We start from the raw sequence: 22689 nt of genomic DNA on the forward strand, positions 1-22689 counted from the left end.
CTATCGCTGTCATTTCACTCAGATACATCATAGTGTTGTTCTATATCATTGGATTGTTCCACTAGTACAAGCTATTCAACTTGGTTGCGTCTTCGTTATACTTACTCAACTTTTTGTCGTTGACAGTGATCTGTGATGCATCCTCGCTGACACCATATTGCCCAATCTTCTTCCCATATAAATAGTGTTCTGTCACGCACATCCGATATTGAGCAACAGGGAAAAGAATAAGGAAACGTTTTACAGGAACTGAACCATCAATTCGACCCGTCTATAATCGCCGTTTAAAAAGCTATCACCGTCTGCGTTTTGTTAGTTCTGACCTAAGAGGGGCAACGAAATGGTTAGTTCCCCCAATGTTGCTGCTGCTATTAGAAAAATACCGTTAATGCAAGCAGGTTTATGGTTTAGTAAGTTCGTTGTGGGATCGATCGCGTCAGACTCTATCTACAGATAGAAGCTTGAGTACTGCCAGTGTTCGTTTCCGATAACTTTTTACTATTACTATTATTATCCGTTCATGTATTTTTGTTTTAGATCGCTTACATCATTTACTTTTTTATGTGTAAATATGCGTTTGCGCACTAGCGGGCGTTGGTGATCCCTGTCTTACCAAGTTGATATAGTTTATATATATATAAACCTTATAAAGTTTAACCCTGTACATTTCAATAACTTCTGGAATTTAAATCATTTCCATCTTGAAAGATACACCCAGATTGAAATAACTGTTTAACCTCGAATAATGTGATACTCTCATGGACTCGATATGACGACGTGGACGACTTAGTACGAGTTGCCTTTCAGATCTCGTTAAAGGTTTGAAAGACAGAGCTTCACAGCTAATGGCGGCAACGTTGGTTTGGCTGGTTGGTCACTGAGGTGCCGTGGCAGCTGAGACCTTAGCCGCAAGCTATTAGAGGGTTACACGATGACAAAATAAAGGAATAGTTGGTTTGGGGGAAAAGGACAGGATTCCGCCGAAAGAGGCCGATGACGTCGCCTTTTTAGAGAAACAGGGACACCAATCCAGCTTAGAAAGCAGCAACACAAGGCCAGGCCTTGGCAAGCATCGGACTGGACCGACTGGTTGAAACTGTCGGTGGTGGTTACATCCTGGGTGTAAGGTCGTTTGCCAGGCAAGACTCCAATGAAACCAGCCAGTGGAGCATAGCTCCTGTCTGCCCGTTACTGCATTCTTTACAGTAGTAGCATCTGCACGCATAGTCTCATTGAGGACCAGCCCCAGAAGTAGATTCCATCCTGTACCCGGACACTGACAATGAAATACGCCCATAAGCCGCTACAGACATAAACAGCTATCCTGGTTCTCTAGCAGCTCGCAGTTGTGATTGACTTTCTGACTTCCTGCTAGCGACGCTTATCCCTGCAACCGGTCGCTATTGACGCCTGCTCCTGTATAATAACTTGCGCTAGAAAAAATACGATAAAGATGAGCCTAATACACGAACGGCGAGAGAAGACCAACGTCAGGCCAGTGCGGACAAACTTTCTCCGTGATGATACAGTGATAAAGTGTTTACTTAGTATTTTGCGGATAGACGAGGCTCAAAACTGGGCGTAAGCACGCGGTCTGTTTCGTGGAGCTGGCTTTCGCCTGAAGTAAATCTTAACTAAGGCAGTTGCAAATATACAACTCTGAACGTTTATTTAGTACAAACAAGATACAGCAAAGCGTTAACCTAACAGTGGATAGAAATTACCGCTACCATACGAAACGTATTTGTTCGGTCTGAGTTATGTAGCACGTGAAAAGAATCGTTATAAAATAATGGAGGATGGGCAAGATTTTCTTAACAGGTATACATTTCACAGTTATGTATTGTGAATAAATACCTCATATATAAAATGATAACTCCAAACTGTCCCGTGACTTTTTTAAAATATTTAGAAAATTTTTACCTCATGCTGTAAATTGTAAAATGGGGATGTAACGGTCGTAAGATAAAATTCGCTCGATAGGTAGTCACTGGCTTTTCCACTGTACCTTCGTTACCTCATCCGATTTTCCATTTACAGGCTTTTTTTAAATCAGGTAGCGTCTAAGTGATCCTTGCCATTTGAATTCTGGTAAAGACGGCCAATTTTCCTTTTTGTTGCAGATGATAGGCCACCAGGTCAGCCGGCCTACAGAACCGGTTTACCGAGTTGGCTAAGGTCAGCTGTTAATCGCATACAAAGTAACTACAATATGTAGTGGAAGTCACTAATGCTATTTTCTTCAGCCTGTCTCTTTGGGCGCCTCAGCCCTAACAACCATGACCAGCTGCTAATTTTCCTAATACAATCTTATAACGTTTTTCAGGTTGCCAGTTACTGGAGTGTTGCAATGCCACTTTGATAAGCGACATTTCTATGCCAACGATTTAGACAATGCTACGGATTACAATTTTTAGATAAGAATCGAAGTTTCACTTCTTTTTTTTGGAGAAATAAGGCAGCTGTAATTCTTTGGAGGTGAATTATAGTGTGTAGGCCAAAGTTTGAAGTAGCCAATGATAAGGCAAGCATAGTGATATCAAGCTCAAGTATATGCAAATGGAGTGGTGATGGTTAGCAGATCAACCTATAACGCTGGACATCGATTACAGGAATGCTGATAAAATGTTATTTTTCTACACTAGCTTCTTAGCTAATTGGCCTATTAGTTAATCATGTCCGTTTTTGCGTTCTCTTTCTCGGTGTTTGCTACTGTCTCCTACCCGTTTTGGCATCTGAACGTGAGCGCGCCTTAGAAAGGTACAAAGAATGCCCTTGAAACGGGACGGACGTTCGCGACTATCTTTGCCGACATGGACTTTCGGCAGAAACTGCTCGAAGTACATTCAGAAGCGGAGTTTAAGAACGTTCTGCTGAAGCACGCGCAAGATCTGGCAGCCGAACAAAGCAACCCCGCTAACCGGTTTGCCAATCACGACGCCGACATCGAGTTTCCGGTAAGGCATGCACTCCGGGTGGGCCTGTTTTGGCCCCCTTTTCCTTCTGGCCTCTATCTCTATCTTATCGTAAAACGACTTGGCCACTTAATACCTAATTGATTTTGTATACTCTTGCCAGTGTGTACGGACATTCTGCTCTCAAAGCCGTAAGACCCTTACCTGTTTCCAGTTGCGAGTCGTATCCGCCTTTTCGTGCCATCGGCCTTAAGTGTGTCATTATTTCTCCTATAGCTCGTTTTTCATTTACACCGTTAATTAGCTAACGTCCGCACAGAATGAATACGTTTTGGATATCGTTTTAGACGGCCCTTGAATTTCAGCCAAGCGTCCAAATACAAACGTCTAGTGAAGCACTTTGGTAATTATAGACATCAGCAATGACAAAATAGGATTCAGGTTCATCTATGAACCTCTGTCTATGCTGAGATCGTCAACCTAGATAGAGCAAGTTTCGATTGCAAATATACAAAAAAGCTCAGCGCTAAAAGAGTACGATAAAGTCAGTTAGATTAAGTACGTTTCGTCAGAAGCAGTATAGTTATTATTAGTTAATGTTAATGACTAGACTCTAGTGTTTTTCTAAGATAAAATTATATATTGTGTAAAGCTATATCCGGTTGTCGTCGTTGTTGAAGTTTACCCCACTTAACCTAGTAACGCCTTTTACCCGTAATATCATACTGTACCTTCGTTTTCACGTCAGCCTCGCCGGCTTTTTGACAGAGGGAAAACGTACTTTACTCAAGCTAATCATTCCATCCTTCTACTATTAGTTTTTGCTCAATTGATAGATATTGAATGCTACTCACCATACAGAAGCTGAAGCTGTTAAATGAAGTGGGCTGTCTGCACTCGCTCTGCTATAATACACTGTAGTACTGTGATAGAAGAAATCCTACAATTGTAATAAAAAAAAAAATTAGACCAGCCACTGCGCTGTTAGATACGGTGGTGATTTGTGACTTTATCGGTTAGGACCACCGTGACTTCGTCAAGTAAGGGAAAGGGATGACATCCGTATAAGCCGCTGTGAACTATATAGTGGCTATAGACAAGGCGGAAGATACAAATTCATTAATGGGTAAATCAGCTCGATCAACAAGTCCACGCAAGTAGGTTAGAACGTTCGTCTCAAATATAGCACTGGACGACGTTACGGTTTCTACAATTCGTTCACGTATCGCCTACAAGCTATATATCTATCAGACTACACACGTAACGTCAGTGTTGTTACTCAAGTTAATAATTTTTGACGATCAGACTATATTGAGAGTAATATCTCAATTATCTTATTATTCGTGGTTCTGAATTTGTAACATTCAAATATTTGGCGGCAGGGAGCACTAGCCATTACTCAGCTTTGCCTAGCAAATTTTAGGCCGCTCGTGAGTTTAGCAGCTTTCGTTTACGTAAATATTTCCTGTTTGCCTTGTGACAAAGAATCTTACCGGAAAGCGTTCTAAAAATGATGCTAAGTAAGTAAGTTACTCGACTGATCGTTTTGGTAGCTGTTGTTACCGTACGGTCCGATAGAAAGAGAAGCCAAATCACGTAAAAGAAAAAAAGTTTTCTTTAAAACTAATAGTTCCTTTGAGTCGAGAAGTTCTTAGTAATATTGTTGCACAATGAATACCTTGAGCGTACGCAGCTGCGGACTGTGCTATCCTTCAAAGACTACAGATTTTCGTTGGGTCTGTTTAGATGTGTTATAGTAAATGACAACTGTAGGACAAACTGAGCTCTGCCACCAGCCGGAAATACGTCTTTCACCACGATATTCTCTGTTTTTCTATGCCGTCATTTCTATTGTAGGTGATCAGTCAGCTAACCTCGAGAATTTTGAGGCTACCTATATTGGGCATTGTAAGTTGCTGATTATTACAAGCAGTTTACATACAGAGTAATTTATGTGTCTGGACCTTCTTCGTTTGAACTATATCCAGTGTAGGGTGATGTTGTGCTCAAACCATCACCAAACTGCTGACATTAATAAGTGCCTCTATCTTTTAGTAAGTTTGGCTTTGCTAACTTCTCTATCAAGTGTCAAACAATTTTACTTCCAACGCGTTATTGCACTATTAAGTTTTAGCAAACGGACAAACTTTCCAACGCACCGAAAATTTCGACACTATAGAGGAATTCATCTTTGCAGTGTGTACAAACATGTAGCACCCTGTCACCCTTGGGACTCGCATTCGAGGCCATATCACTTTCGTTTCTAATAATATGCTTAAGTTTCGCTACGTCATACTGTATGTTCGGTTTGTCTGTGCGTTATTAGCTGTGCGAAAATTTTCGATGACTGTTTCAATGACGGACTCGTCTTTTAACTTTAGCTTAACTTAATAATGCAGAAAGTATTATTCAAAATGTGTGGGTCTATATACGAAGTTAATGACAAAAAGCAATCCGCGCCGTTAATCTAAGTTACGATTCATAATGCGCTCAAAGAATACCCATTTACATCTATATACTATGACGGTAGTGATTATGTTCTGTTGCAGCGCCTGGATGTTTAGACTCAATGCCGATTGGTTAGAAAATCTAACAGTTGTACGTGGCAAGTAGCGGACAATACGATTTCACCCCATTTTATCTGTAGTGCTATATAGTTTTTAGTTTTTGGATAACGAAGACGGCGGTTTGAAATTGCCGCAACGATCATAGACGTATTTTTTACTGTCTATATTCCAGTTGTGCGTGATGGTGGAAAATAGTATTCGATGGGCTGTCGTGCAGGTCATTGACAGGGACAATCAATAATTCAGTGACTTTCGATATAATATCTATACTTTTTGTTTACTACGTACCTGGTTGCGGTGTTAACTTATCCTTATGGGTTTATACGTACACGATATACGCGTGATTTCGAGCGATATTCTATACGTCTAAACGTTAATCCACGACCCGATATTTTGGCTTTAACAAATGGATAAGCCGGGAAGACAACGATTTTGGTTTAGTTTACCCATGACTGTCATGCAATTTCCGCCTAATCTGTTGCGTTAGAAGCAAATACCGTTCTGATTCCGTACACTCCGTCCAAATTTTTTTCAGCTGAAACAGTCGGTCTTGATAACTATTTTACTCTGCTATACGCAGCACTATACAAGCAGCACCGTCTATGGCTGGGACTCGTGCGGTGGAAAAGGTTGGTTCGTTAATGATGGACCGTCGTTCGTTAACGAGGCTACACCGAAGTCCGTTCAGCTCTGCAGCCGTACATTTTTCTAGTAATTTACCCCATTACCCTACTAATGTGTTAAAACGAATCTGGATGGTCCAAGAAAGGATTTGCATCAAGCGCGTCCTAAATTGAGTTTTGTAAAAGAATAAGCTCTATCGAGAGTCGCTCTTATCTCTGTTGCAAGCAAAAACAATTTACGCTTCGTTGCTAATATACACAGGTGCAATTTATTTCGCTATGTATTTTGTATCTTTCTCGGACGTACGAGAGTGACCTATTTGGCACGGCTTTAAATCTGTTTTATCAAATGGCTTGTGCACTACTTCACTTGCTGCTTTTTACCTATCTATTATGCCGACCCCCCGAGATGTAAGGACCCTTGACAGGAGAGCACGCTAAAGCTTCTCTATCTTCGTGTGTGAATGCGACTAGCACAACTGACAACGGCTATGCATTTTGAAATCACGAATTGGGGTTTGTGCTACCTTTATTTTGAATGTTTGCGCGTGTGTCTGTGGGGTCAATGTCACCGCCACAGCAAATTCGACAAATGAACACGAACCCAACCCGACCGTCGACTAACATTTAGACATTCATTTTGAATTAATTTCGATTTAGCAGCCAATACAACCAAGCGAAAGGACAGTGACCCTTGTCTACGAGACCGAACTGGAACGAGTAAGTAAACGTTAACCGCATTACTTCAATACTAACCGCACAGCAGCACCGGCAGTAGCAATAGCAGAACGTGCTGCTAAAGGAACAGGAACGTCAAGCACAAGAGCTTCAAAATACACAATACACCGAGCATTTTCGCTTCGCATATTCTATGAATGCCGGTCAACCATCACAGGCTTGACTACGACAAAACGAGTCTTCTTGCGCTGTTCAACCGAGCAGCGTCAGCTGCGGCACGGCAGATCTAAAATTCAGTGTGACCTCGTTGTCGGCGTCATTCGCAAACACCGCAACAAGCACGTAAGCTTCAGCACTTGACCTCCTATGGCTAGTTCTAAGCGGTGAAGGCTACCATTTCGTAGAGCCCAGTCAGCAGCTATTACATACATACGTAGAGAAAAACAATGAGATCAAAGAAAAGCTATTGAAACTACTCTGTTAAGTTGGCCACGCTAACGTAACGACCGCACCAGTGTTTCTTACAATCTGTAAACGCGTTTCTGCGTTACAACTAGAATACAGACCGCCTGTTCAGGGCTTCCAACTACGCATCATTCCACGGTTCTGTTCTATCACCATTCTAGATGGTTATCCATTCGAGATCGGAATAATCAGCAACTCTGGTCACCAAGTCTCGTCAGCGACACGCTAAGTGATCGGGTCACGCTCTTCATTCGGTTTTTCGTACTATGTTCGATCGGTGCAGAAGCAGTCAAGCGTCCGTCTCACTCTGCATTTCTGCTCGGTCTGTGGGCCTTGGAAACGTCAAGGGTCGGAAAATCGTGACCTGTCCCAACAGCAAACAAATCTATCTTTCGAAAAAAAAAATATGCCCTGAAGCGCCCGTTCATCTCTCAAAGAAGCGGATATGGGCAAGGCTGCTGCCACTTGGCGCTGTGGCGTTTGTCTTCGAACTGGGCGGAAGCGTAGGAAATGCAAGGGGACAACTCGACTTCCAGCGCCATCATCCGAAATGGTGCCAAAGGGAAACGATGCGGTTGTAGCGGCTGGGATATGCTTACTGCTACCCGAAAGGTCACATCTCTGTCTAGACGTAAGCTAAGCTAGGCATAGTTTAGCATACGCATGATCACATCTACAGAAAACTGCAGCAGAAGAAGGAAAAACTGGCAGCTACAGTATCCAATATCTACTATAAATCAGCTTTTGTCCCGTCCACTTGCCCCTTTCCACGGTGATTTCCACGACGTTCAATATGGTAATGAGCTACACAAATGTACTTAGTTGCGATCATGAAGGAAATTACTGATCTACTCGTAATCAGCCATAATTGCTGCAATAAACGGCTTTCGGAATCTCTTTTTTTTTCTACATATTTAGGGATATACGAAGTCACCTCGTAGCCGTGCATACAGAAGCATGTGAGTAGGCCGCGATGGTCAACCGTGCGGTTGCTAAAAATACGGCAATCTAACAAAATAAACATCAAGCTGAGAAAATTGCACTGGGGCAACAGGAAATTAAATCTCGTTAAGGTCATCATCTATCGCAGCAATAGGAGGTATCCAAGTTTCTTGGATATCTGCAACCTCTTTCTGTGTACGTCTACCGTTTATTTTTCTTGCTACCTGATAGGCAATATATCAGTTTTCTGTAATCGTCTACTTCTAGTTTTGGTCCAACATGTGCCATGTTTTAACTCAGTATGGCCGAAAGCTAACTATTCGAATCAAACGATAGCATACACAATTACGCTACGCAGTCGTTGGTCACTGTCTGTTGATTGGTGATCGTCCATGTCCTCTGACCTCCTTCGCTTGGATATTTCTTGCGCTCAATCCTCGTTTTTTGCCCCCCGGCTAAAAAATTTGTAGTCTTCTCCTGGAGTTCATTACTCAGAGCACCCGAGCCGCACACGAAAATAGTCAGGAGTGAAGGCCTGCGATTTCTTGACTCCGGACATTATCCAAGCTCGAGTCTGTTGTAAGTGTTGTCCCGCTTGTCTCTTCCATCGTCATCTTATGTCTGCACCGTCAAGTACTCTTGGCGGTAACCTGATATAGTGTCCTGGTGCCCCACCGACATCTGCATTGGTCGAGGAAATGTTCTCCGGGAAGATGTTCACCGTTTGGTCCCTTGCACGGCAGAAAATTAGACAGCTTCTTCCGTTACCCTTTCTCGCATCCATTCATCTTTAATAGGCTGCCTTCTTTATTGTCGCTTCGTACCGGTGCTACTCTTGTTTTCGTCTCCGTACCAGGCATTTCTGGTCGTTTCCACCGCTGCTGTTGTTTCCACTTCTGCTACCACGAAACAACTGATTAATCGGGTAAATAAAACAATAACAGCGGAAGAAAAGTGAAACTGTTGGAAAAAGATCGAATTTCTTGCTACTCTAGACGGACAAACGAACCGAACCAGAAATTTGTGACCAGCAGACGTCTACGAAAACTGCCTTCGCGCACCTGCCCTCGACCACATCTTTTTAGTCATTTTGTTCAACAATCAACAACATTTCTCGTCTCAAGATCGATCCATGCAACGCTTTCTGCACAGCAGGGCGACAGGTGTAACCTAACGAAAACCGGTTTTAACCAAACGAAGAACAGCTAAACGTCATCTTGAAGGTCAAATTATAATTTACCATTTGCCCCAAGTGGCTAAAATCATTCTGTCGAGTGGATTCAGCATGTTATATAATCAGGTCGAATTTCTCAGTAAAATAAGCGGATGATCCACACAGCTTTGCTCTATATAACATCAACCTTACAACGTTGACTTTTAAGAAAGCATGTAAAAACGCACCTTTAAGTGAGGTGTATACATAGCCGATCGTTACTTTCCTTTATATAACTTTACCACTGCCCAGAACTCCTAGGACGGCTACCGAGGTCAAATATTGGAATAGAATGTTAAGCCAATACATGCCTTTGTTGAAAAGACACCAGCAGCTATAACGACGGCCAGCTGCAACGGCTTGCTTCGTCTCTCTGCTGAGTACAACGCTTCATTCAAATAAAACGTAGGCAGGTGACAAGTAGCCCGTCCGCCTCGCACGTGACGTCATTGCCAGCGCTTAGCTAATAGGTTTTAGTTGGTGGACCCCGAAGAGTCACTCACTAGTTCCCATCAGCCTACTGGAGACCAACTTCTGACGCCAAACAAGATGCCCAAGACTGAAAAGAATACAGAAGACACACTCAGAAGGGAGACGAACCAGTTGATCCAATCGGACACAAGAGAATGAAGGCAGTAGCGGTTATATCGATCGACTTTAATGTCAAGTGCAGCGTACAGTTGGGGGATGTATGCTGGTTGGTTGAGGTTGAAGTGATTTGGGGTCCGTCAGGCCATACATCGATCCAGCGGTACGGCATGGTGGCCGGTCAGACTGCTCGTAGGTCAGGTATACTCAAGAGATTCTCCTTCAGTAACTTATTCTTATAGTCTTGTAGATTTTGGTCTGCCCCTTGCTTCCTTTCTGTACGTGAAGATGTAGTCCGGGCTTACAAAGGGCCGCCCTGTTAATAGCTATTTTGCTGTATTCGGATATTTCAATTCGACTAAGCTTAAATGAGTAGGCGGGCAGAACACACGGTTCCTTCCGGCTAGTTCTTTCGAAATCAGCCACAAAACGGAGAGCAAATAAAACGCTTAGCGCATCGAGTGCCTGAGAGGCTCTACGGCGGACATCTTCTACACGATACTCTTACAGGGGTTGGTTTGAGGACAATGAGGCATATTCCTCGCTAGATCCCCGAACAACTCACCGGCCTAGCAGTCGGTACTCACGCGCTCTGCTAAACTCGATAGTTAAGCTGAAGGCCTGCGCGAGTAAAGTATTAAAACGACAAGAACTCATAATGTTTGAATAGATATTACAAGTGGCATTGCCTCCTAGCGAGAGATGTCGTGGCGTAGTTGAATGTAAAGAAATTGGAGTTTGCCCGCGATGATGAAGCGAGGATAGGGAATAACAGCTCACTCGAGTAGTTCTGTCTCTCCGTCGTGGCCCTCAACAGAGCGCCAAGTGCTCTTTATAGGTGAAGTCGTGTACGCATTTGCAAAGAGCTCGGTTCAAGTCAGTAGCCGACGAAAATGCATGAAAATGAGGCTGAACTGTTTGACCAAGAAATTGTACTTTCTAAAGAAAGTGTTCGGAGAGGACAAGTTGCAAAGCCCACTATGGCAAGTTACCCACCGCTTCAGAAGAATACTCACTTTGCAGTCAAACGAGGCCTTTTTCGCATCTATTTCGCGTCAACAACTCTTTTAAGGCAACGAACACACGTCAGATGGACTTTTTTTTTAATTGGGCAGCTGTATCTGGTCTAATTAATAAGAACACGTTATCTACAGTGGAGGCTAATGTCAGTTCGGAGCTTTTACTGTTCAGGCATGCGATCTTTGTCGTTGATTATAGTTTTTAAAAAAGTTAACGGCTATTTACATGACAACGAGAGGCTGGCCTTAATACCTTACATAAATATAAAAGGCATTTATTGATAAGTATAGAAAAACTCTTCTCCTGGTTATTTCAAGTTGCATGAGATCATGAGAACCATATTGCACCTAATACAATCATAGCGGAGCGTATCGGCAACGAATACCAAGTTCGCTAAAACAGTTCTAGTTCTGCTATTTTTTTACAGTAGAAGATCTCTTCGTAGAAAGCCAAAGGTTTTCTTACTTGCTAGGGTACAGCGCCAGCAATCGTGTGCGATTTGTCAGGCTGTTTGCTTGCCGTTCAGCTGTGATGAGGGTGGCTTCCATCCGCAATCATCGATATAGAGAATCGGGTCGAGTGCAACTGGATGTTGTGACATTGAGTCGTAGGGTAGAGCGAAGCTCGAACACGCTTTATAGCGGTAGCACAGCGCGCACAGTCCCAGCCACACTCGCATAAAATCAATCTTGACTTCATTTTGAATCGAAGCCGAGGAAAAAGGGCTGGTCCTGTTTAGCTCGATAAGCATACTCAGTGAATCTCCTGGCTGCTCGACCGACCTTGGCTGTAACGTTCATGGCAGAGTTCGCTGCTTTGCGTCTTCCAGATACTCCATTCAGCCCCTTTACGGAATCTTTAGTCACCACATACCACCCGTTATTTCAGACGCCCAAGGGTGAGTGCGACGATGGAAACGACGACGGCTCGAGACTCGACATTCGCGATTCGACCCACCCTTTACTCCGTCTGCTTCATCCTCAACACTTCAGTTCTTCAACTGTGTTCGTCGCTTTCGTCACAAGATTTTATTGCTGCCGTCGTTGTTGTCGTATAATGCTATAGCTTAGTCTCAGCTTGGGTCAGACGGAGTCAGAGGAGAAAAATCGGGTTTGCTGTGTGAAGGAAACCAAAGACACAGGAGCAAGACGCGAGAAGAAAGAACGAGAGGGGGGGGGGGGGGTGAAAACGTAAGGGAAAAGGAACGGGAGTGGACAAAATTTAATGATAAGCCACACACTTACAGACAGAACGGCGCGGAGCGGTAGCGATTAGACTCTTTTCTTCGTTTCCCGTTTTTTTTCGACTCCTTGAGCAAACGTCTTTTCGAATGGGAAAACCCAGAGAGGACACTAAGCAGGCCTGTCAACCCATTCTCACCCGTCGAACGTCGAAGGACCACCTATTTTAGATTGAAAAACTATTAAATCGCCGTCGCTTTCTCTTTTATGTGCTCCCCCACTCCTCAAGCCCCACGACTTACTGCTTAATACTTATTAGCTCCTGCCTCGTCTTTACCAGTGCTTCGGATGTCGCGTCATACATGATACAGAGGCTCATCCGCGGAACAGCTCAGCGGCGGCAGAAAGTATTCTATGAACTGCATTGGGTTCGCACATAAACACATCAATTTATTCGAGTCATTTTAAATGAAGCGATAGATGCTCCCCAAATACGATTATTCTTGGCGACGGGCAGTGGACTTCGATGTCCGTATATGGCGTTTAAGCAGTCGTCTCATCTTCGTCGATCTGTCGTCATCGTTTCGACACTGTGTCGTGCGATGAGGTGGTCTCAAGAAAAAGGTCTATGAGAAGGATTGTCACCGATCCACTACCGTACTTGTTCGCGAACTGCCGCTAGACCCAAATGACCCTGCTAGCTTTCGAATAAACAAAAGACAAGATAAACGAAAAAAAGAAGCAGAAAGTACGCGTCAAGAAAAGACCAATTCAATGAATGGCCTTCCTTGAAAGAAGTCGTTGGCAAAGACTGTGGCTATGAGGAAGATCGACGTAGAGAATTTCGAGAACTGGTCGCTCACCTTACCATTCGAGCTCTCGCTAACCTTTAGCGGGCCTTGTTAATCCGCTACAATCCAGCAGAAACAGGAGAAGAAACTCGCAAAGATCATTAGGGTAAAGACGAATCCGCTCTCTACTCTAAAGCTGGCTATGGTGTTTTTGACCATACCGAACGGACCCAACCCAATCAGTATTAGTAGCAATAATACGAATATTGTTGGGATTTTGCTTTGGATGCTTCGCATTGTAACTATCTAAGAAGACGCTAAGTGCATGCAGCAAAACTCTTCAACGTATCAATAACATAAACAATAGAGAGCCATATCCAGTGTAGACTCTTTTTTGGCTCTATTAAGTTATGAAGTTCACGGTATTCTTAGATCAACTGTCAATTCAGAGTTAGACTTGCATAGCACTAGCTAGCTCTCTGTCCAGGAACATAACAAGTTATCTAATGAGCGCGTTAAGAAACGTAAAATATAAATCGGGCTATTAAGGTATAATATTTTCAGTTCGATTCGTGCTCAGGATGTTTCGAGAATATGCTTCTATTCGCGCCAATATAGCGACTGTCTCACCATAAATATGTGTATTAATAACACATACGTAAGTTTCGCCGAAGCTTCCTTCCATGGTGGTCGTCTTTATCGCGGTATCAGCACCATTTTGACAGACAAAATGAGATAGCATACCATGAGAGTGATTAACAAGAGACTCTAGGCAAGATCAAGGTTTAATAGATTTGACAGCACGAAGGACAAATTCGACATAGGAATGATCTTAAGAAACGTTAGTCGTTTCGGAATCAAAACCCTTAGCCTATACAAAAAGAAAAAAAAGAGCTCCGCTAAGGTTTTGTAGACCCTTGTCCTTGTTATCAAACTCGACTGTACCATTATTTCATTCTCGGCTGATAACGAAATTCGGAAGAAGACTGCTTGATCACTGACAGTTTTACAATAATGTGGCCAGTGCTTTAATCGTCGAATATCCGACATCGAAAAATAGCCTGTGACAATCTCACAACTTAGAAAGTTACGATGCACCCGCTATACACAGTGAATACACATGTCGTATGTTAGGACCGACATCCTTCGACGACGAACGGCATCCCCGTACGGCGCCAGTAGTAGTGGTAAAGCCAACTGTCAGGCGAAGTGGCCCTTTCGATGAAGGACTTGTCCTGTCTGTAACTCAAAGTCTTGTTCGATGACATATTTCTTCAAATCAGGTTCCAGCAATAAAGTGACCAGCATCTACTGCCAACTCAATGGCAAAGCGATGCAGTCATGCATAAGTTGATCGGTCATGCTCAAATTGAAGCTTTGCCTTAAACTCTACGCTTTTCGTTTCATTTATTTTTTCCTGATTGTTGTTTATTCTCAAACTGTTCTGCTTCGTCTTGAGGCAATGGACGCGATCACCGCACGACACCCATAAGCAACGAAGCAATATCCTATGAACAAGTGATCAGCCTGCGATGTTGCAGCTGGTCCTATCCTCGTTGTAATATTACGGGTCATTGGATGGGTCGAGTTATAGGTGGAACCCCATCGGATTCGGTCATTCATTAGGTACTAAGTAAATGTCAGTCAGCAGAGTGCTCAGACATGGTTCCCACCAAGGGGCGGGTAGTTAAGTCCAGTGCACAGCTCACAATAGCGGTTGTGCCTTTCACTAGTTTTCTGCACGAATTCCCATTCAGGCTGATATTACAGTTCTAATCGAAGCTACTCTACGAGTGAGCCGTCCGTTTATTCCGGCTTTGCCGAGACGGCGAACCGGTCTTAGCGCGATGTGTTAAACTGGCGCGGCTCGATCGTGCGAAACCTTAAACGAATCCTAGCCAGCCAGGACGCCTTCCTTTTTTCACTAGCAGCCTGCTTTATTTTTTTCCTTAGTGGTTAGCCCACAGGGCATTTGGCTGTGCGGCCTTTCGATGCCAGACGACCAGCCCACCACAACTGCTGCCTCTCAGTGCTATCGCCAGCAGTGTCCAGTAACTGTGGAGCAAAACAAGGGACAAACCTGGCCTCCTAGTCACTTACACTCTTGGGTGTCCATCCCATGTCCCGTTCTAGCAACCGCCTATGGCTCCACGTCTTGCTCTTTAAGTCCTACGTCATATACGTATGTGTGTATGTATGTATGCGCGTCAGGCTGGTAGTGGCCGTCGTTCGCCCCAGGGCGGCGCAAGCAATTTGACTCCAATTATCCTCAGAACCCCGCAGAACTCTTCCAATGCCGCCTCCCCTCCACTTACTCCTCCATTCTCTTGGAACTCACATACACACCAATATATCGTGCGAATGACTAAATATAGCGTAAGCGGCCCGTTGCAACACCAATGACGACAGATCGGAAGAAGTTAATCATCGCTCCTCTTGCAGAAGTGGCGCCTGCCAAATATTCAAATCGTAGCAGCGGTACAAAGCAATCGCCTTATCATGCATCGATATGCGTTGTCGAAACGTATCGAAAGAAAAGCTTCGCTGTATAAAAAGAGCTAAATATGTGAGCTAGTATGTACGCAGAAAACCAAGAACATTCCGCGTGTTCATTTGTTTCAATATCGAGCTAGACTGCTAATTACGCGCTTGCTGGGGCACCTATTGCTTGGCATTGTCCAAGGCGGTATTATTTGAATGGATGCTTCGTCGACAGGATGCTCAATAACCGCGTAACATCGTTTTATATATTTTATAATTTTTTGGAATACTTGCAGACATGGCCAAACCCTCAAGTATGATGATTTTTAAGGTCTTTATTCGAATCAAGTGCGATATTTCATTGTGATAGTGTAACACGTGAGAGTCATAGATAATATTAATAGATATAGAGAAAATTTCGGAATCTTTATCAAACTCCGGCCCCTGCAACAACAGCATTGCCTAAATAACCGGCTGTGAAAGACACAAAGCTGGGATTATATTTTAAAGGTACATTGTAGTCTAGATTCGAAACCCGGCCATAGACGGACACACGGTACATTTCGTGTTGAAAGTCAGCCGTCTAATAGATTGGATGCCTACCGGCGATACCGCATGTAAAAGTCGAAGTATCATAGTAGCACCATTTTTAATTATTCAACACTTAAATATATGGGCCATTTGTTTCGCCCTATTTAATGTTCGAAACACCAAATTAAGTCAGCTCGAAATAAAGTGACAGGGTATCATACGACTGACAACGAAGTTGGACTTCTTGGGAAAATATCATCATTGCGGATATTGCCGATCTAAATGATGAATCGTTTGCGTCAGTGCAGTTTTCTTGAGTTCCAGAAAGTAGGATTAAGGTAGGCTCAAGATTATCGCAAATAAGTTATCATACAAGCCTTACTTGGTTAAACGTGTTTGAAGCAAACGAGGCTTGTATGATAGCTTCTGTTAGGTAGAAGCAATATCATGCTTACGTCTGAGGAAAATATAAATACTAGTTATTCTCGCAGCGAGTTCATCAGTCTGCTAGCATAGATCGAAAGCAGGAAGGTCCTATCAAAAATAAGCTGTTACAGTCCGATTTTCAGATCCTTTCTAACGAATCATACTTGAATAGGCATAGAATACTGAAAATAGATGACATTGTATCTTCATGCATGTATAAATCGTATCTACTTACTTTATTAATATTTACTTATATATTGGCTTCTTTTAGCGTTGGTATAATTGTGTCAAAGATTAGCAACCACTGACCGTGCTGAGGCCTGACAGGGCCTTCAAATAGCTAAAGTTCGAATTGCGTGTTCCACTAGAAAAATAGGTAGAACCCAGTTGATTAGTAAAGCGCAAATAGCATCTGAATAGCAGAAACGGGTGCAGACGAAACGTCACTGCGGCAATAACAAAGCGAAAAAAAGGTGCAACAATAACGCGGTAGCTTTAGCTTCTTACGTTTAGCCTATCCTATCAACGTTTTTAAATACCTAACTTAAGTTGTGTTTCGTTGTATATCAGGCTCTACATAGTATTTTCGATAGGTAGAGAGAAAGGATTTCGAAGCAGCTATAAGTTGCTTCTACACGTATTTTTTGACCAGTCGTACATTTGTGTATGCTATCATCGCTATCACATAACGAAGGTGAAAATATTGATAAGGACACACACAATGAGTGTTGATAGCAGTTGGTCAGCGCACCTTTTCTTGATGGTCATACTTTGCCTCAAAATCCAAATGAATAAATAAATGTTCGCAAAAAGAAAAAGTTAGATCAGCCGAGCCGTATAAACCGTTGACCAAACAAGGCCAGGTTATAATAGTAATAATAATGACAGTACTAATAATGATGAGTCTTCGTGGTAGCCCGTCTACGTGATGGGAACGAGAGCGTAGGTAAGTCTCCTCTGACGCTTGGTTATATATATATATATATCTGTTGCCTGTGTCTCCATTTACTTCGATTTCATCACCACAACTACATATATCTCTTCGACTTGCTCTGCACCCTTCGCGCGTCCACGAAATCACCACACGAATCACCTATCAACGATTGAATGAATTTCGACAACTACTACCGTCACGTTCTACCGATGAATACGTAACGAACAACCCCCAACAACATCCACAACCACTACTTTCAACGTATTCGTTCATGACGCTGATGATGCTGACGACGACGATGATGATCGACGATTTGATGTACGTCGATCGCGATTTCGTTGGTACAGCCAGCACGAAGGCGGCGAAAGGTGAGCCTCGAGGACGTCCGCGAACGATAACCTCAGAAGCTCGGCACCTTCATTAGAATCATCAGCAAAAAGAGAAAAAATAGCATAAGAAAAAAAAGAATCGGAAACCTGCAAAATGTAATGAATAAAAAAGAGCTTACCAACCAGTCAATCGAATAATTCAATTGCGCGCGCGTCCGATTTAACAACAATTAATTATTATTATTATTATTATTCTTTTCCTTTTCATCCATAGATCATTTTCCCTATGTATCTTTGCCGATCACCCATCACCATACACCAGTCCATTTTAGTTTGACACTGTCGCATCGTCAGTCAGTTTTTCTCTAATGGTCTATTCATTGTTCCTTCTTCAATACTTTCTAAACTAATCGCCAGCGTTCGAGAACGCGCAATATACCATGGCAACTGTTGCAACAATTGCTTTTACCTAGCATCAGTCAAGCGGAACTAGTTCAGCTATATCATGCATACCGATATCCCGCACCTCGACGTCTCCTTATTATATTGCTAACCTCACCGCTCCCTTCACAGACTGAATTTGTAACAATGGGTTTGACAAGGCGACGTGTCCTGCCTTCACATTCCCGTGGCATACGCCGTCAATTGCACCCGCTCAGCAATATTCGTTGTCAGACAAAGACGCTTTTTCAGACAACGCCATGAATAACACTTACCGTTCCATAGCTACGCTAACACTACAAACAATCGTACACTGTGCGAAAATTAGTACGTTATAAACTTTTACATGTTGGAGTACACGCATTATAACGACAAGTATATACATGGCCTCCAGCATATTGAGTCGATTTACAAGCAAATTTCATAAGGACAGACGGGTAATCTGTTTTCGGGACATTTGACGAGGGTGCAAGGGTTGGTGAGCGGACAAGTACGTTCTGTCCCAACAATTAAAAAAAAAAAGACATTTTACTAGAACATCTATAATCTTTACCAACAGAAACATATTTATAGACACTTCAATGCCACACATATAATTCTACATGGCTGAGTTCTAGAGTTTTTTCTAAAGTCTGCCGTATTGTTTCAGGATAGTTTGGTACATCCAATAAAAAAAGGCCTAGCAAATGTCAAATAAAAGGAGCCACTTGTAGCTGGACGTCTGTTCGTAGACGACGAAAGTACGTAGGCTGTTATGGAACTTGCTCCTGGTCTGCTAACTATGTTGTCACTCGATAAGTGCCAAAAGTCACGTCTTCTGAGCCGACTGAGGGACGAAATCTATGCCTGATACATAAACCGTACATTTAGTTCTAGCGCAGGTTTCGCTCGTCCAGCAGTGTGACAGATGTTGGAGCACTGGGCCGGTCCATTGGCCTGTGAACAAGGCAGTCCTACTTCAGTATTAAAATTAGCTTTATTCAAATCTCTCACATAAAGCGATATGCTGAACGTTAATAGCATGACGGCTATCAGCGATTCGTAGAGCCGGACGTTGAGTACAGAGCTTTTTTCGTTTAATAACAGACGACAGAGGGAATTCACGGTTGAGTATCAGCTGTCAATCGCCATTATGTGTACCTTAAATCATACATTTGTAATGGTCGCGAAATATAATGGGCACCATCGATAAGCTTTTGAACCTGACTTTGTGAATGATTAGATAAATGCCAGTGCTCGTATTTAAGCCGACGTCTCGATATTCTTTTACATCTGCTTATGAAGAGATTTGGGATGGACCAAGTTTTGACATTTAACTGCTTTAGGACATCCAGTCATTTAGCCATAAATTATAAAGAAAAAAAAAAAAACAACCAGCCAACTATAATCCAATAAAAACGGAAGACATTTAGATATTTTATTAAAAAATGTCTAGCGGAATTTTGCTTTTTTCTATAAGCCAACGTTATCTGTCCCATATAAAAAGAAATATCTCTACTCTAGGACATTTTTCGTCGATAGTCTCTATCGAATAATCTTATTTTCAGTCCGCAACGAACTAATAATTTAAAAAATACATTTTCGTTCGTCTATCTCGAGTCCTAGCTAAAAGCGTCCGGACGCGTAACACGGCCACTGTTGACCAATTTCTCAGAGGGTCGAAACGCTATTCTGAAGTCTCAGTCGACTCTTTTTTCCCAAGCTAAATAAGCTGGGCATGTCGTTTCTAAATACAATTTATCGTTGACGGGCCTCTGTCATCGTAAAATGATACGGAGGCAGTGTGATTATCTACTTATTCTAGGGGCACACCAGCTTTGAAGTCTGGTGTAAACAAACTTCGTTTTTTACTGCAAGGGAACTACTATTGGAAATAATGCTTAGTAATATTAATGTCGGACGCCAAAAATTAGGGCATTTTTGTATGTAGAAAAGCATTTTTATTGCACAAAGGTCAATCAGCTAGCCAGAACGTGGACAACGTCTTTCTACACTGGTTCTTTTTACCTTAAAACATATATCAAATATAACAGCAGAGAACAAATTTTCTCGGCTACAATGACAACGAATATTAGGTACGTTCAGTAAGTACGCTCACCAACAGCGAAAAGAGCGGCTGTCCATAGCGGTCGGATACAATTGTGAAGATGGCTTCTCGGATAAGGGCAGCAGAAAAGAGCTGATGAACGACAGTGGGTCAAGAATTTGCATTCGTGACCGATAACAACAACAGAAAATGGGCATGCCCAAACCATGGCAATATGCACATACCTCATTATATTGAGTGAACTGAAAAATCCACTAGGCGCTACTATCCTGTTGAGGTTTATAGTTAAACGCTGCCTCAGCTCTGCGTGCTTCATCAATGCCACTGCGACAATGCTGAGCACTCGAGTAATTTTCACAGATTTTCTAACTCGTGACTGACTGAAGCACTGCTATAAGAGTTATTCGATAGAGAAACGTTCCGGTTGCCTTTAATATTTATATGTTCAATTGCGCTATTCGTCCACAACTGTCAGTTACTTAAGCAGAAGCGAGCATAAACGCCATTGGAAATAAAATTTATAGATCCTTCCTCCCAGACTAGTTTAGAACGTGCACCCTAATGCCTGTCCTATCTATGGAATATTACAATGTTCCTATTCATCATTCAAAATCAATATCTCGGTAAATAATTGGCCCGATTCATATTATTGTATATAATTCGTATAGCAGTAAAGATAGAAGCAAAAATGCCTTATGCATAAAATAGCCTTATGACCCTATATATAAGAGCTGCTTCCCTTTCGTTGAAGCCTTTGGCTGAATATTGCCTGCAAACATACCGAATGTTCCTTTGGGAGCCAGCATTTAATTTAGTACGATTCATTTAAATGAACCAATGACTCTGGTGCGTTCTCGAGGCTAGGAAGCTGCGGCTAAAATTATCTCTATCCAGTAACTCTGACGTAGCGTAGATCTGTAGTATAGAGAAGTCATAATCGGTGGCGAGCTGAATCGCCATGTCGATCCATCTAGATCATAGAGCAGCTTGGATCTTAGACTGCACGATTGTATGTTGCAAGATCTACCCTTCTGCGTCCGTTACGGGAGTTGCGACACGGCTCAATTCTGTAACTTTCGTGGCCGCACGGAGCGTATGCAGGTGTGGAGCTCTAGCTTCATACCGAAGCCAATGCATTACGAAGGTGTGTCACATCGGACAGAGATACTGTACAAAGACGTCATGAAATTAAATATATTAACTATAAGGTAGAGCACCCTTCTGGAGCAATTATTCCAAACGGATTTCAGTCTAATTAGACAAAAATTAGATATTTCAGTACGCAACACTGCGTGTGTATACATTTGCCGTCCCATATCCCTAAGCAAATTTTAAGGCAACATATGAAGAGCCGATTTATGAAGCGTACATATTCCGTGTGACGCTGCTACAATTAAGCTAAGAATAGACATAGCTAATGATATTGGATTGCCTCATTTTAAACTACTTGCAATTGTCGCCAAATCGTTACAATCTCAAATCAACCTTCACGTCGCGTAGACTCATTACGTCCCACTCCCCTCAAGCCCTCTTTGTGAACTTAGTAGAAACTTCCAAATCAGGCAAGGATGCACTCCGTAGTCGTTCCTCACGGCTCCAGTGAATCAAAAGGAAAACAGGGGCAGGAGAAATTTGCTCCTGAGCAGCTTCGCTTGGCTCATTCTCCTTTTGTCAATGTCAAATCTGTCAAGCTGTATATGCTACAATCGAAATCCTATCTGTTTGTAGCATTTACCCACGACTTACATAAATAAACAATACTTTTCGTATGGTAAGCGCGCCTCAAAATAGCCCACTTCAGCAATAACCTACTCGAAGCACGTGAGTCACTAAAAATTAGCAGGTGTATCGTGTTCCATATATTATACTAAGCAATGTTCAGCATTCAAGCTGGACACGCCGTCGACGTATAACTAACGATACCTGTCTGTTCTGTCTGTTTGGCTCCTGCTTTCTCGTCTTGTTTTATGGGTCCTATCGTGTGTCTCCTCATGCGACCTACATACGTGCGACTGATCGATCTAATTTATTGGATACATGCCATCTTTTTGTTTTTGTGATTGCGTTCCCGTTTCTGTTTTTGTTGCTGTTGTTGTTGTGAATCGATGCTTTTCTGTTGCGTTTTCGATATTTTTTTGTGCTCCTTGGCCTTGCAGAGAAAATGCATCATAGGCCAAGGCCTGTACGACGATATCCGCCGTCGACTCGCCCATTACGTCTCCGACTACATCGACGGTAGGATGTATTCTGTAATATTTAACTAGCTAAATGTATTACTAGGATTATTGATAATACTAATAATTACTCGTATGATTCTAGTAGTGATAAACAAGCACTTCAAACGGTGCCAATTCCACCGAATGTACAATTGTACAGTAGACATGTACAGAGGTTACAGCAGAGATGGCAAAAATGAATCCGTTCATATAGAACACAAAAATGCATCAGAGCTGAAGTCAGCACAAATCGCCTCAGATTTATTCTTGTGTCTTCGTTTTTAATACACGATACTGAAAC

The 22689-nt window shown here is 42.6% G+C and overlaps 1 protein-coding gene across 7 annotated transcripts in view; it reads left to right on the forward strand.

The window, feature by feature from the left end:
- The window catches only part of LOC111245953 (solute carrier family 4 member 11-like), a 424503-nt gene that overhangs the window by 381165 nt on the left and 20649 nt on the right, over positions 1-22689 (forward strand). For 6 of the 7 annotated variants that reach the window (XM_086981588.1, XM_086981587.1, XM_022795003.2 and 3 more), the window contains 3 exons: positions 2757-2957; positions 17703-17723; positions 22329-22407. In XM_086981588.1, the coding sequence (XP_086837714.1) occupies positions 2757-2957; positions 17703-17723; positions 22329-22407 (301 nt within the window). The remainder of the gene's footprint in view (positions 1-2756; positions 2958-17702; positions 17724-22328; positions 22408-22689) is intronic. The other variant, XM_086981585.1, reaches the window with a different exon arrangement.

This window comes from Varroa destructor, unplaced genomic scaffold (assembly GCF_002443255.2).
Source record: "Varroa destructor unplaced genomic scaffold, Vdes_3.0 BEIS01000002.1, whole genome shotgun sequence".
Classification (NCBI taxonomy): domain Eukaryota; kingdom Metazoa; phylum Arthropoda; class Arachnida; order Mesostigmata; family Varroidae; genus Varroa; species Varroa destructor.